General features: G+C 39.8%; 1 protein-coding gene across 1 annotated transcript in view; it reads left to right on the forward strand.

Annotated features, from left to right (window-relative positions):
• The first annotated feature begins 3,696 nt into the window (after positions 1–3,696).
• Positions 3,697–15,879, forward strand: part of SOS1 (SOS Ras/Rac guanine nucleotide exchange factor 1) — a 38,296-nt gene continuing 26,113 nt past the window's right edge. Inside the window, exons 1-8 of the mRNA XM_058800735.1 lie at positions 3,697–3,714; positions 7,384–7,509; positions 9,719–9,850; positions 10,395–10,559; positions 11,954–12,163; positions 12,602–12,745; positions 14,449–14,559; positions 14,669–14,767. Coding sequence (XP_058656718.1) covers positions 3,697–3,714; positions 7,384–7,509; positions 9,719–9,850; positions 10,395–10,559; positions 11,954–12,163; positions 12,602–12,745; positions 14,449–14,559; positions 14,669–14,767 — 1,005 coding nt within the window. The remainder of the gene's footprint in view (positions 3,715–7,383; positions 7,510–9,718; positions 9,851–10,394; positions 10,560–11,953; positions 12,164–12,601; positions 12,746–14,448; positions 14,560–14,668; positions 14,768–15,879) is intronic.

Consider the following 15,879-nt stretch of genomic DNA (forward strand, 5'->3'; position numbering starts at 1 on the left):
GATAACTTGTGACATCTGAAGTGCCAGATTTCTTCCAAGTGGACAAGCCATTTGTGAAGTCACCCTGCTTTAAAGATGCTTCCTGAAGGAGTTGGATGAATTCTGCAGTGGGAAAAGGAATTCTGCAATCTGAGGACAAGGCCAATGAGGACAAGTTACAAAGGATGATGAGCTGGCCCTTCAAGGTACAGTTTGTCTTGATTTTGTCTGCTCTGTTTCTCTTTGTGGGTACAGGGGTGACAGGAGGCAGGTGGAGTTAGTTCTGAAGGCTTCACACTGAAACTTGTGACTGTCTGGCAGGTGTTGGCTCTTTTGACCTCTGCTTTCCCTGAGATCACCACCTGTTTCTTACCTTCTCTCAGGCTGCTTACTACTGCTGGTTTTGTAAAGATGGAAGTAAAGAATCTGTCCAGATTGTTCACCAGCTTCACTGAGGAGCCAAATACTTGAGTTACAACAAAACTAAATGACAGACGAAAATTTTAAATTATTATCTTAATGTGTTTTTCATTAATGGACAAACCACATTGTGTATTTTCCTAACGTGATGGAGGTACAGATAGTTTTGAGTAGGGTGTTTTGCCCTGATAAAGGCTCCTAAAGTAGTGAAGGCTGGTGCTTGTAGAGGCAGAAGGCCTTGATCACAAGGCAGGTGCAGCACTGCAGTCAGTGACCCCTTGGGGAACTCTCCAAAGACCTGAGCTGCACCTGCAGGCCAGCCCTGGCACTGGTGAAGTGCAGAGGGTGGCAGCAATTCCCGGTGGGGTCAGAGGGCAGGAGTGTCCTGGAGGGCAGCTGGTGCCTTGTGACTTTGCTGAATTGCCAGAGCATTGCAGTCTCAGGAGAGTCAGATGTTTGGAAGCTAGTTTGGAGGAGAACCTTTCCTTCACTTCTCCGTTAGCTGACCAGATGCTGACACTCATTCTCAGGTAGTGACAGCAGCTGAACTCCACCTGAAACCAGGGGCTTGTAGAGGCAGAATTGTGATGATTTCACAGCTGGAAATTAGACTTAACAGTTTGTGGAGACCTGTGTTGAGTTAATAGGTCCGTTGAGGAGAGTGGCATTTAAGCTAAGGTTGTAAGAGCACATATACCAGGATGGAGTGTTTGCAGCTCTCAGGGAAAGCTGCCACACGTGGACTGAATCATTAAAATGCCATTGCCCTTTTGTAACTGTGAGTTGGCTTCTAATGCAGTGCTCAAACTACAGCCCCAGGATTGCTTTCTTTAAAAATGGGTGCTGTTGAATCATTGCAAATAGCTTTCTTTTTCCCAGTGGATTATTTTGATTCTATTTTTTATCCAAGAATATAGAGTAAGAATAAGTCCCTTCCTACATCAGGCAGTTCTTAGAGGAGACCATGCCTTGTCTTTCATTAGACATGAACCTTAGCAGTAGAGCTGCATTTGCTTTGAACAGCTGCACTTGCAAAGAGCAGCTCTTGTACCACTGAGATCTTAATGTAATCCCTTTTCTTCTGATTCTTCTTCAGATGCTGTCAAGATAGACTCCAGTGCACTCAATTAGGAAGAAAATGATGTCAACTGAGATTCTTCTCTGCCTGGTCACAGTTATTTTGAAGCTGCAGAAGAGGAGTGTTGCAGGGATCTTTGTTTGCTGGTGAAAGGCAGTAATCATGGTGATGAGGTACAGGAAAAGGAGGGAAGAAAGAATAACAACAGGTGTCTGAAATTGTAATTGCAAGGATGGACAGAAGGTGGGATGCTGGGAGATGCTGAAGATGAAGGATTCAAGACATTTGAAACACCAGAGGTCTCAGGTGCCTGGAGACAGAGACACACAGCTTTTATTGCACCTTGGAAAACAGACTCAGGATTGACACCTGCCATGTGATGCCTCTTCCAGCTCTGGTGTTCCTCTGCTAGTGAATTTACACACTTTATTCTGGTCATAACCTTTTGGATAGTTTTTCTTGAACATCATTCTTCATGACTTCATCTCATGGGTATAACTTGTTCATGGAGTCAAAATTTCTCTGCACGTGTATGATGCACTTGTTCCTGATCCAGTGGTTTAGTAGGAAGCATGTCATCCTTGCTGATGGATACCTTAAGCCATTTGATCATGGAGAAAAACAAAAGAATGTTCTGCTCTTTGCATACTCCAAGTTGTTTTGAATCAGTTGAGCAATTAACCAGGGGTTCTGCTGGAATTTGTTGTGGTCAGAATGATTGGACTGGTGTGGCTTGGCAGCTGAAGGGATTTGCTTCCAGGGACTCCATGTGTCATGTGCACCTCTCATGGAGCAAGAGACGTGGGAAAAGCTGCTTCAGTCACTACAGAGTTCTGTTGACAAAGATATTTCTACCTGATTTTTAAATACCTGGCTCTTCAAATTGGTGACAAACCAGTTGCCACTTGCTACTCAGAATGGCACTTCTCACTCTTACCATTGCTTCACACAAGATGTTGAGCTTTCCTAATTTCTGGTCACTCTGGGTCATCTGTTCTTCTGATGGCTGTGGACAATAAAAACAAGAACCTCCTGCAGCTGAAGTCTTCACTGCATGACTTTTTTCACCTGCTCAATGGAGCAGTGTAATACTGCTGCTCTTTTGAAATATCAGCAGAAATGTTAGCAAAAATCTGAGTCCTGGTGAATTGTTGCTGAAGAGTGTATCCAAGACATTTGTATTTGATTTAATTTCCTGTATTTTTAATTGATCAAGGTAACAAAACATGGTCAGGGTTACCAAATATCAGCAGAGATGTACAAGAATAGAAGAAAAAGCTTTTTAAGGAGTGCTGACTCTATAAAAACACTCATCCATGCAAGGTGTACATAAAGTACTTTGTCCTGGAGTGTTTAGCGGTAAGCTTGTCAGTGGTTTTTTAGTCATTGAGGGAAAGTAAAGAAAGGATGTGTTGAGTGAAAATGAGAGGTACAGCATTAGTGAAGACTTTCAAAGATGCTGAATTGAAGAAAATTCTTGCCAGAATGATCTCCTCTGTTGCCAAATTTGTTTCTACAATGGATTATGTCTACTAATAATCCATTTCCAAAGGTTTAGAAAATTTTCAGTTTAGAAAACTACTTGCAGTTAGTAAAGTGTTATCTTCTGTGGTAATGCTTAGGAGGGTGGTTTGGCATGTTGTCTCATTACAGAACTCCTTCCATGATCAGTATGATGTGGTAAATACAATGCTTTTTCCCTTTAGAGCCTTTTTTACAAGCCCTTCAGCTGCCAGCAGGGCAGACTGGCAGCACAGCCCATGCTCAGCAGTGGAGTGCAGTTGTTCTTTAGCAGGAGTTGTTTTTTGCTTATAATGTGGCTTCTTGCAGTACAGGAGTAGTCTTGCCCAGTTAGAAAAAATTATCTGTAACCTGCAGTTAATGCTTCATTTTTATTTCAGTTTGTTAAGTGGCTTTAGAATTATTTCATTTAGAATTGTTTCCTTTTGTTATGCTGTTTTCTGAAGCTGCTGATGGAGCTTCTGCTGCTCCTGATGGGCTCAGGTCTGATATTGTTTCTGGAAGCTGCAGGATTTGCCTGGTGTGTTTTGTACTTAGCAGAACACCTGTGAACCTGATTGTGTTGATTGTTAGTGATGATTTGGGAGCATAAACCTGATGTTTATGTAATGTGAAGTTGCTTTAAGAAGTCTTGAGCCAGGATTTTTCATCCTGATTTGAAATTTTTCAGCTACAAGCCACCTGTTAGGCTTTTACTCATGGCCACTGAGGAAGAGGTAACTGAAAGCTGTTCCTGAGGATGTATCACTCAGATTGTTAAATTCACTGTGTCTTGCTTCCTTATCTATTATCAAACACCTCTTTCTAGTGCAGAACAAGCTGTTGAGTGTCACTCTGGGCTGGGGTTTGGGTCATCTTGTGACCAGCCTAGGAGTTACTGTCTTGGACCTGTTGGGAGACCAAGCCTCTGTCTGACCTGAAGCTGTTAGAGCTGCAGTCTTTGAAATGAAACCTTTCTCAGGGTTTGGGTTAAAGTCCCTACTGCTCCCCGTGAGGCTTGTGGGAACGTTTATATTCTAATTTATTATGGAGAGTTTGAAAAAAAATGGTTTGAGAGGACTTTATGTAAAATAAGCTGCCATGGGTTATTAAGTAAAGATCAGCTATAGTTGTACTATACATTAATCACTTCCTTCTTTGTTGATTTCATTGACTTTTTCTGCCAGTTTAGATTTATGGCTGCCTAATTTTTAAGATCTTGCTGTTCCTTGTAGAAGTCCTTTGCTTTTGTGGATTTTAAGGGAAGAGGACAAAAAAGGCAAGGGGAAAAAAGCCACGTGTTCATATTGTAGAATTTTCTTTAAGTGTTATAATTTATTTTTTTTAAAGCAGGCACTGTTTGTCTCTGCTGATGCTCTTAAGCAGATCCTGAAAGGCTGTTCAAGAAATGCTGGCTCTGCTTATCTTTAAATAAAGAAAACTCTGGCCATTTCTCTTTGGAGAATTAGGAAAGATTGAGAAGATTGGATATTCAAAAACATGAATACATGAGTTGAGTGAAAGCAGCCATGGTGGCAGGGATTTGGAGCTGATGTAGGTTGTATTTGCCCTTTGAAATTTATGGGGTATTTTGAAGATTTGAAGCTTTTTTTAAAAGTTTTGAAACTGCTTTTTTAGTAATTTCCCCTATCATAAGGAGGGAAGGGAATGGTTCTGTCATTATTTAAGGGAGAGGTTAAATGTTTAGATAAGAATCTGATCTAAACATCACAACACTTCAGAAGCTGTTAGTCTGTTTTTATCATGTGTTTTCCTAAGTGGGATTGAAGGATCTGGTGGGATTCTAGCCATACTCCCCCTTTTCAAGGGTGATAAGGCAGGGTGGCCCAGGTTTTTTAATTTAAAATCTGAGATGACTTTATGAGAAAGATGGAAAGCCCCTGGTAATTCGATCTTCTCTTTTTTTGAAACTAATCATGTGATGGTTTATGCTAACAGATGTTCCCATTTCTTGTCTTTTACTAAATCTTGCATCTTACCCAGTCTTGCATCATGTCTTAGATAATGGACTTGGGACTTGCACTGAGTACCCTCAAATAACACTCTGTCACTCAGTCTGAGCCTTTGGGTACTACAGTAGTGCAGATACTGAAATGACACATTTCTGTGATAACTGTGCACCAAACCATGCTGTACTTTTCCTTGTTAGTCTGGTTGTTTTCTTTTGTTCACTTGCATGACTTTGAACCCTAACTGATACTGTCACGTAGCAATGAAGGTTATTTACCATCTACTTAATATAGATAAGCTGTGTTGGCAAGCCACTGGCAACTCATGATGTTTTCTTCTGCCAAGGTGGATGTTCTGTTAAAGTGGAGCTGGGCAGTGGCCTTTGGGAAGGAGGTTGTCACTGTCCCCAGACAGAAATGCTTAGGGAAAATGAAACTTTCATCTCCTGAACTCGGAGTAGGTTGTCATTGTTGACTCTGTTTTGGCTGACTGTGGATAATGTTTCAGGTTATGGCCTGATGTGGTATTTTTGTTTGTTTGTTCTTATTCTTGTAGGCTGTGTGTTACAGACCAAAGGAGTTGTAATGAGGTGATTAAAGTCTGGTCTGTTTTCTAAGTAAAGGAGAAAATCTCTTCATCACTCCAGTTCATCATGCTCTGTATTTATAGAGTATTTTTGTTGAATTGACTTGGTAATTTAACACTTCTTGAAATACAGAGTGCTGGAGTATAATATAGGGACACTGTAATACAAATATCTTCAGTTCTGCTTTAAAAAAAGCACACACTAAAGGCAGCATCTTCCAGACAGCTCTGCTCTTTAAGAGAACACTTTGGCAAGCCTGTAATTTCTGGTGTTAAGGTGTTCCAAGCTGGTACAGTATTTCAGATGTCAGTGTTTGAATTGTAAATGATGTTTGGGACTGGCATGCTGTTATTCGTGTAGCTCCACAAACACACTCTAGCTGTGCATAGTGAGGTTCTTAGGAAAAGTGAAACTGTTGGCATAATCAAAATAGTTGTGTTAGCTAGTCAAATGGAGAGAAGTTCTTCTGTTCTATTTTTGCCAGACTGCTTTTAAGTTTAAAAAGCAGTGACTTCTGGAGGTGTTTTTTAAGACCTGCTGAATAAGGGTGTGCAGTCTGCAAGAAGCCAAACGCGTGATCCAGCGCATTTGAATCCCAGCAGCAGTTAAGTGAGCACCAGGACCGTGCCCAGACATGAAGCTTTCAGACTAATGAGTGCCTCAGCAGGCAGGTGGATTTCTGTTTGAGGCTGTTGTGTGTTTGAACTTCATAACATTTAGTTCTTGCTATAACTGCAAACAGGAATTAAGACTCAGGTGTGAAATTAAGTAATTATGGCAGCATTATTTGAATATGGACATGGATTTAACATTTGGATGAGGCAGATTGTTGGGTTTTGCTTCAGAGTTGTTAGGCTCTCATGTTAGTGATTGAGAGAACTGAAGGCATTTTGAGTTGAGTGCAGGGGAACAGTAAAATGATGAAATTGGGGCTTGACAGATGCATTGCGAAAGTCAGCAGTCAGCTTGCTCTGGCATAATATTTGCCATCGGTGTAGAACTGAGATTAAAGTGTCTGTTTAGGCTCTGAAGCACTGAGCTTTGTGTACCTGAAATTTTGGGTTAAAACTGTGCTGATTTGTGAACTACAGAAGTGCAAAGGAAAAGTATACCTCAGGTTTCAGAAGTTACATGACTGTCTGGAAAAAAAATTGAACGAGGAAGGGGGATTGTTCCTTTTTGAATTTGCACCAGTAAGAAATTGGACAGACAGGTAAACATATTGGGACCAAGTTTTCAAAATCTTTCAGCTGCCACTTAATGCCAGGACAACACTGTGACCTTTTTGAAGTGGTTTTCTCTTAACTGTAGAGTCTGACATATTTTAAAAAACACTATGGAAACAAACTTCTGAGTGAATCTTATGAGTGCTTACTGAGAATGTATTCAATAATTTGAAATAATAAATGCTATTGAAATCATTGTTTCTGTAGTGTGCTCTGTGAAAGATGTTCTGTATTTTGTTGTTATGGTTTGTGTCAAAGGGAGAAAACCCCCAGTGCTGAAACTTCTTGCAAAAACAGTGGTTAAAGAGCTAGTGGAGAGAGATAAGTATATGCAAAGGCTTTAAAAGTTTTTCTAATTGCACTGTTAAGCACAGTTATTAATTAACCATTTTCTTGACATTAAATGCAATTTATAGTGATTTGAGTATGTAAAGCATTTGAGATTTATATCTCTGTCAGGTGTGAGGGTTTCACTCAGGTTTGTCTGTTGGACCTTAACAGAGCTACATTATTGTTTTTCTGGGCTGTTTGGCTTGGGTTTTGTCATCTTTTTTTTTTCTGCAAGTAAAGCATGTGGTTTGGGGAAGAACAAAACTCAAATCTTGAATTCTTCTTTCCTTTAGGTTCAGGTGCAAGTCCATCCTAAGCTTTCCTCTACTGAAGATGCATTGCAGTATGTGGAGGAGTTAATTCTTCAGTTGTTAAATATGTTGTGTCAAGCTCAACCAAGAAGTTTTCTGGATGTAGAGGTATAGAGAACACTTATTACAAATGTTATTGCGAATAATTTGAACTATTGCATGAAAGCTACTATATTAACCATTTCACAATGCAAAAAGGAAACCAATAATTATGTATCTTTATGTAGCACAGCCTTCTGCATAAAGCTTGCTGAGTTCCCTAATAGCTCATTTTCATATCAGTTTAATTTATTGTTCAATACACAGAAAAACTGTCTGTGTGCTGTATTACTTTTCAGTAGATGGTAAGTGTAAGTTTTGTGTAAAAAGCTGACTGGTTCCTTTCAAAAAGCCATTTTTTTCCCACTGATATTGTATGCAAACTGCAGCTGCTTAGTCTGGGGCCCTGTGCTGCTTTCTCAGCATGGTAATTTAGGCTGATGTATCCCCTGCTGTCCCAGAAATTAAAACAAAAACAGTTCAGTCACTTTTTCAGAAAGAGTTTAGGAACACTTCTTTCCTTTGTACAGAGACCTCATCTCTTACCACTGCCTCTTCAAAGATCTGCAGCCTCTGCTGCTGAGCAGAGCAGATTGATGTTTAAGAAGAGAGACTGAGCTGAAGTTTTTCCATCTGAGGAACAAATTAGTGAAGCTGTATCACTTAAATTTGTAGGACCATGAATACCTTGGTAGCACTTGGTGCTTAACCATGACTTAAAGATTTTGGTGCCAGTCTGCAGAGTCTCTGTGCCTGTTGGTTTCCAGTGCTTGGTGCCAGGGCCTGTGCCAAGTGACTTCCTCACGTTCTGAACAAAGTGGACTAATGGCAAATAAAACCTCACTCACAAAAAACCCTTAAAAATGTGGCTTAGAGCTCAAGATTGATGAATTTCATTCTTCCTCTTCCCTTTTGAACACTGACACCTCCAGTGGTGTTCCAGTGTCCTCTTTAATGGCTGACCTGTTTTGCAACATCATTCTGGTCTGGCAGCTCAAGAGACAAGAGCTTTGGGGAAGGTTGTTTAATGCTGTTTTAAACAACAGTGACAAAAACCTCAGCACAAAGTGTTGTATTATGAGTCTTATGGCTGTGAAGGAAGGAGAAATGTGAAAAGTAGAGACAATCAAGCAACCACCATTGCTGTTCATGCACAGTGATGCTGTTTTTAATTATATGGTCAAACACATTTCTTTTTCCCCTGGAACACCTTCATTGTTCAGTCAACAGACTAGGAGTGTGAATTGGTATTAGATAGTGCATCAGACTTTTTTTTGGTAGGACCTCTGCTTTCCTTCTGCCAAAGTGTTGTGAAGGAAAAAAAAAAAGCCTGCACTTTGAAAAGTTGGGTATTACCTTTAGAGAATAGTATTGTGTCACTTTTTTTTTTTTTTTTTTTTTTTTTTTTTTTTTTTTTTGTTAGAAAGTTTTTGTTTGTGTACTTTTTCCTGTGCCAGCTCTCTGTAAGTGGTCATTAACTTCGTCTTCCTCATTTCATGGTTACTCAAACAGGAGCCATATTTACGTAAGTGAGAACTTGCAACTGAAACAGTCAGTGGGAACTGTGGTCTGAAAAAACAAAATGTAAAGTTATGTGAGAAAATAAATTTCTGGTGTCTGTGGGTACTAGGGCTACCAAAAAGAATGGTGATGCTTTCAAACCTCCAGAGACCTGTGTGTGAGTTCCAGCAGGAGAGTTGTTCAATGCATGGGAGTGTGCAGATGTCCTGAGGCACTGCTGCAAGGAGTAAATAAACTGGGCCATGTCTGGCCCACCTGTAGCATGAAACTGGTTTAGAACATGTGGACATTTTCTTCTCTTATGTTCATTGTCATCATCAGGGCAGTTTGCATGTGTTCAGACTGGACCATGTGCTGATCAGTAAAGGCAAAACAAAAAGCCTGTTATCATTTCATTCAGTGATTAACCTGTGCAGGGAATAAAGTGTCAGGTATGTAGTCATATATTCAAATACCGAGTTACCAGGCATAGGCACAAGGGGAGCAAACTGTGCCTTCAGTTGCAGCTTAATTCTTAAATTTTGAGTAGTAGATAATTCTCTGATAACGATCCCCCGAAACAGCCTTATGCACATGGTGAGCAGCATGTACCAAAATGATAACATTTACACATTTTGTATGAGCTTTTATAGTTGAAATACAAATAGTAGCAACCATTTCTTTGTTAAGTAATAGCAAGCAGTTTGATAACACAGTTACATTGCTGAGATCATTCAGATGGTGCATTTACTCCTTGGTCATGTTTTCTTGTCTTAAGGATCGTGTCCAAAAGAGTTTCCCCCATCCTATTGACAAGTGGGCAATAGCTGATGCCCAGTCTGCTATTGAGAAGAGGAAACGAAGGAATCCGTTATCTCTTCCGGTAGAGAAAATCCATCCCTTGTTAAAGGTAAGCAGTGATGGAATCTTGAATTCAGAACACAGTTAGAGGTCAACCTCTTTGTTTTATATAATGTCTGTGTGCTGCCTGAACTGTGAACTAAAAGACTTAAGAATATTTGTGTTTGTTGTGTAGTTCTAAGTGTTCCAGTTAATGGAATATATTTATTTCTGAGTTAAAAATCACTCAATTTTCTCTTGGACAAACAAGGCCAAGAACCCATTATATAAGTTTGATTTTTTTGTATTTCATTTTCCATGACTAAGAAAACACACAAGAAACTTATGGAAATAGCCCTAAATGTTTAAGTGAGGTTTTTGGAACAGTTAGTTGGCTCTTGGCACTTCCACATTTAATAGAACAGCATCTCCAATGTCACTTCTGTTTCTTCTCTAGGCCTACACACTCCTGAGTTTCTAAAATAGGCTGTGGGTATGTGGGAATCTTTATTGAGCAGGGTTTTAAGCTTACTGACTGGTTTGAGTTGTAATCTACAGTGTCTGTTTCATCAGTGGAGTAACAGTGGAATGCTTTTTTGTTTTTTCCTTTTCAGGAAGTTCTAGGCTACAAAATTGACCACCAAGTGTCTGTTTACATAGTAGCAGTATTAGAATATATTTCTGCAGACATCTTAAAGCTGGTTGGGAATTATGTGCGGAATATAAGACATTATGAGATTACAAAACAAGATATTAAAGTAGCAATGTGTGCTGATAAGGTAAGCACAACTCTGGTTTGTCAACTTAACAAACAACTAAATCTATAGGTAATTTTGAGAAGACAATGTCTTTTTCTTAGTGAGTACATAGAATATTCTATCTTCTAAGAAGAAATTAGTGTCATAAAATATGGTTCCAGTAATGGAACAAAACTACCAGAAAGCTAATTGAGCTTATAAAGCTCCTGCTTGTGCATGTTAAATCTCTCTTTCTCTTGATTGTACCTGCCTAATGTCAGCAACGTGTGAATACTTTAAAAATTACAGTGAAGCAGCACTAATTTTAGACTGCATTGCATGTAAAAAGTGGTGTTTCAGTGGGTCAAACAAAACCACCATCTCCTTACCATCTCAGCCCAATTTTCCTTAGTAGTGAGACATGGGCCTGGTGAATACAGCCTGGAATCTCCTAGCAGTGTGCTAGAACTGTATCTGTGAAGGAAAGTTAGAAATGGTGGGGTCTCCTTGAATACTTGGATTATTCCGTGTGATTTCCTACAGTGGTGATCCTGTAATGTCCCCTTCCCCAGAATTAGTTAGGATTCTCATTTTAACCCAAGTTCTGTGTACAGTCACTGACTCTGAAACATGAATCACCTTCTGTTCTTAGAGCTTCAGAGCAGGGCTTCATGCAAAATGTCCTGCATTTTTCTGCTTGCAGAGAGTCATTGTAATGACTCCTGGCTCACACCCCACATTTGGAGGAAGTGTTCAGTGATCCACTTTTCTTGAGAACTTTAAGTTACTGATTGCTTGGTAAATCTTGCGTGGGTATGAATTGGGACGTTTGGTAGTCACAGTGTTTAGAGTTCCTGCTATGAGTGTAGTTCTGCAACAGTACTGCTTTCTGAAGCTCTGCCCTTCCTCAAGGGTTCATTTTAACGAGAGAGCTCAGCAGTTAAGGACAGAAACTGGGCCAGTGTTCACTGCAGGTAGATCACAGGGTTCTGAGCATGATCATGTGTGAGTTCCTGGTGAAGCTAAAGCTGAAAAGCCAAAATACAAACAACTTTTAACTTCAGACAGTATCTTCAGAAACTTAGATTGTGTACTGCTGATTCAGAGCAATAGAACACAGCTAAATGCTAATTGGTTTTGTGTACTTCACCTTTTAAAATTGCAATTGATTTTAGGACCATGTTCTTGGAGAGATGCCTGGATTGGTCTAAGTGACTGGGAGTCTTCAGAAATTGCCACTGCAAATAATGACTTGCAAATTCATAGCAATGGATGTTGGTTTTGTAATGCTCACCTGATTGCAGAGTGATAATACATCAATCTTATTGCTTATCAGTCTGATTTCATGGGAATAATAGGCTGTCTTTATTGGCAACTTAACTAGTCAATCTTGAGAAGGTTCTCATTTTGTGGATTTCCCTCTCTTTGTGGGCTAGGTATTAATGGATATGTTCCATCAAGATGTAGAAGATTTAAGTGCACTAACATTATCTGATGAAGAACCCTCCACCTCAGGGGAACAAACCTATTATGACCTAGTGAAGTCATTTATGGCAGAAGTTCGACAGTATATAAGGGAACTGAATCTCATTATCCGAGTTTTTAGAGAGCCATATGCCTCCAACTCCAAACTGTTTTCATCTCATGTAAGTATTGTACAAACCACAGACACAAAAGGCACCTACTATCATATCTATAAATATAGGTGGATACTTCTCAAACTTAACTGTTGTTGAGCTTAATGTATCAGCAGTAGAAAAAGCACTTTTCTTGAGTTCTGATATGGAAATAGTAAAAGAGCACTTGCAGGTTTTGTAGGACTGTGGAAGAAACCTTCCCATGTACTTATGTTCACTTACAGGCCTGTAATTTTGATATCTGTCACTGCTCTTTGTCATGTTTCAATAATGTACATTTGATATATTTTTATATATTCATTATTTTAAAAATACATTTTATGATCTTACATAAATCTCTGTATTGTAAAATTACTGTAAAATCTTGTTCTATTTAAGGAAGTTCTTGACTTTCACATCAGAACAGAGTAGCTTTGCACGTTTGACTTTTGTCTTGTTTTGTTGCAGGATGTGGAAAATATATTTAGTCGTATATCAGACATCCATGAACTTAGTGTGAAGTTACTGGGTCATATAGAGGACACTGTTGAAATGACAGATGAAGGTAGTCCTCACCCACTAGTAGGCAGCTGTTTTGAAGATATGGCAGAGGTAAGAGAATGGTGTTGTGTGTTTTGGTGGGGTTTTTTGCTATTCATATTTTAATACTTGTAATTAGATCTCCGTTCCATCTGGCTTTCTTTGGTTTCAGATCTCTTCTTACAACCCCACTGTGATGAAGGGACTGTCCATTTTTTAAAGTGCTCTTATCTTTTTAGTCTCTAAATCTCAGTTTTGAGAGTGGAGGTGAAAAAAACTCAACATTGATGATGAGGAGGTTCCTGTAAAACTAGAAGCTGGTCAGCCTCTTCTCAGTGCCTGAGAAGATGAGCACATCTTCCTGGACTTCACATCCAGCCATGTGAAGGACTAGAAGGTGGTTGGCAGAATCCAGCACAGATTTCTGAAGGACAAACTGTGGCTGTCCAGCTGACTGCTTTCAGAGTGATGGCTGTGTCCATGGACAAAGGGAAGGGCAGTTATTATCTCTTACCTGAACCAAGCAGGGCCTTCAGCACAGTCTGTCATAGCATGGGGGAGCTGCAGCCTGGACTGTAGAGCATGGGCAGTTGGCTGAGCTCTCGGGCTTTTAAAGGATTGTTATCAGCAGCACAAAGGTCACCAGCATTCCTCAGGGTTTGATACCGTTTAATGTCTGTATTGGTGTTGTAGAAGGAGGTAAGCCTTATCTAGTTGGTAGGTGCTGCCAAATTGTGGGGAGACACACAGGGGGACAGAGCTGCTGCTTGTGGGACCTGACAGGCTGCTGAGAAATGGACCTCTGGGAGCCTCTTAGAGTTGAGTAAAGGCAAACATGAAATTCTGCACCTGAGAACAAAGAACCCCATGCAGTGTCTCAGCTGAGGAGCAGCACTGCTTGCCAGGGCTGGGAGATCCTTGGAGATTGGATGTGAAGGCTAACTAGCTCCTGGGTTGTATCAGGGAATGTGTCACTGGCAGTTCTGTGTAGAACTTGAGACCAAATCTGGTGTGCTGTGTCTGGTTTTGGCCTTTCTGGTACAGGATGGGCAAGATAGGCTTGTAGTGAAGGTTGCAGGATGATTAAGGAGTTGGGGCCCATGATACAGAAAGGGTTGAGACTGCTGGGGTTGTTGATTCTTGAGAAGGATGAAGCAGGAGACCTTACTGCTGTCTTTAGTTACCTGAAGGGAAGGTGTGAGGATGGCCAAAGCAGATTCTTCTCAGTTGTGAACTGTGAGATGAGTGAGACAACATGAAAATGGCAAGAAGATTAATCCTGATTAGATACTGGGAGGAGAGGGGGAAATTTGCAGTGAGAATAATTGAACATTGGGATAGGCTGTCCAGAGAGGTTTTGATGCCTCTGTTCTTAGAGTTAGAACTCAGCAGGATGAGAGACCCTGAGCATTGTCAGCCAGCTTGAATGATGGATCTGTCTTTGGCTCTGAGGTTGGCACTGCTTTAAACAAAGAATTGGACCAGTTGACTTCCAGAAATCTCTTTTAGGCTGATTTAATCCATGAGTCTGTGCACGTAAAGGTATGGATTCTTCTCTATAGATGTTTTGGGAAAAGTATGTAGAAAAGTCTCTCCTATATAGGATATGTATTGTCTATAAGAAATATGGAAGCTTATCTGTTAAACCAGTTTTGTAAACTGATGGCATGCCTGTCCCTGGCAGACGGGGTTGGAACTAGAAGAGCTTTAAGGTCCCTTCCAACCCAAGCCATTCTGGGATTCTGTGATTGTAAAATTATTCTGTCTCTTTTTAGGAGCTAGCATTTGATCCATATGAATCATATGCACAAGATATTTTACGACCCGGGTTTCATGATCATTTTCTAAGTCAATTATCAAAGCCAGGAGCAGCATTTTATTTACAGGTAACTTGCCTTTAAATAAGACACGTTGTTGATATTACTGTGTTAATTACATTGTCATACTGCTTCAGTACATGTATTGCTTTAAGACTGAAACTTATTTTGTTTCTAGTCAATAGGTGAAGGCTTTAAAGAAGCTGTTCAGTATGTTCTACCCCGGCTCCTCCTCGCTCCTGTTTACCACTGTCTTCATTATTTTGAACTGCTAAAAGTAAGAATATTGTGTAAATCTGATGTGTTTGGGGATTTGGGTTTTTTTTTTCATGGTTCTCAGTGTTAAGTGAGAGCTTTGGATACACAGGTGTAAAATCTTTTACTAGAATGTGGATAATTAAACTGCTGTGTTGGGAGAAAAGCAGGCTGTGTGCTCTGCAGGTAGATGCTATAATTAAGTGAATATCAGCTGATAATTATTTCTGCTAAATTATCTATCAGTCTAGAAAGTAGTAGAGATCTACACACTCATATTCTTGGAATGACTGTTTCAACAGTGCTAGGAGGTGATGGCACATGGCTGTATAACAGAAAATGTCAAGCTGTTACTTTGTAAATTTGAAATCACAGCAAGATTCCCCTTCAGACTTCATTTTATTTTAATAAAAGCTTCAGTGTTCTTGCAGAGTGCACTTCCCACAGGATTGTAAAGGTGATGTCTTTCCTTCAAAGGGAAGGCTTGGTTAATATTTATACTTGGGCTCTTTGTAATTAGACCTTGCATTGATAGGGTTACAATAACATACACATATAATAGCTGCAGAATGTTACTCTGGGTCACTTATCAGTATTGCATAATGATCCTTAAGGACTGTAAAGCATTTTGAGGAAAATGTTCCCATAGGAGCTTCTTTTGGGCTTAATAGAAATTCACAAGATATACAGTGTTCCAAAGAAGTATTTATGAAAATTTGGATCAGAAGTGAACCAAAAAACTAGCAAACAAAAAACTAAAACAATTTTTAAGAAATGTGTTGTGTTTTCTTGAATTGGTTGGTTGTCTTTGGATAAGCCAGTAGTTGATCTTTGGGCATAAGTGTCTACAGTTGTAACTTCAGTTTTAGTGATTTAGATCTACATGTACATCTTTGTCACATAGCATGTCTTGTATAACGTGCTTTTTGAAAAATTTTGGGATGTGTGCCTGATCTGTTTGTCTCATTCATGGGTTTGGTCTGACTTCAGACATCTTTAAAATATGAAGCATTTCCTTTCGTGGCAGTCCATTGGAAGTGAGGTTTGACACAGCTTGTTTGTGTTTTGTACAATAAAGACAGACATAAGGTGTCTCTGCTCATGCTGTTATCTCACAGTGTCAAAATGCAGTAC

This window comes from Ammospiza caudacuta, chromosome 3 (genome assembly GCF_027887145.1).
Source record: "Ammospiza caudacuta isolate bAmmCau1 chromosome 3, bAmmCau1.pri, whole genome shotgun sequence".
Lineage (NCBI taxonomy): Eukaryota > Metazoa > Chordata > Aves > Passeriformes > Passerellidae > Ammospiza > Ammospiza caudacuta.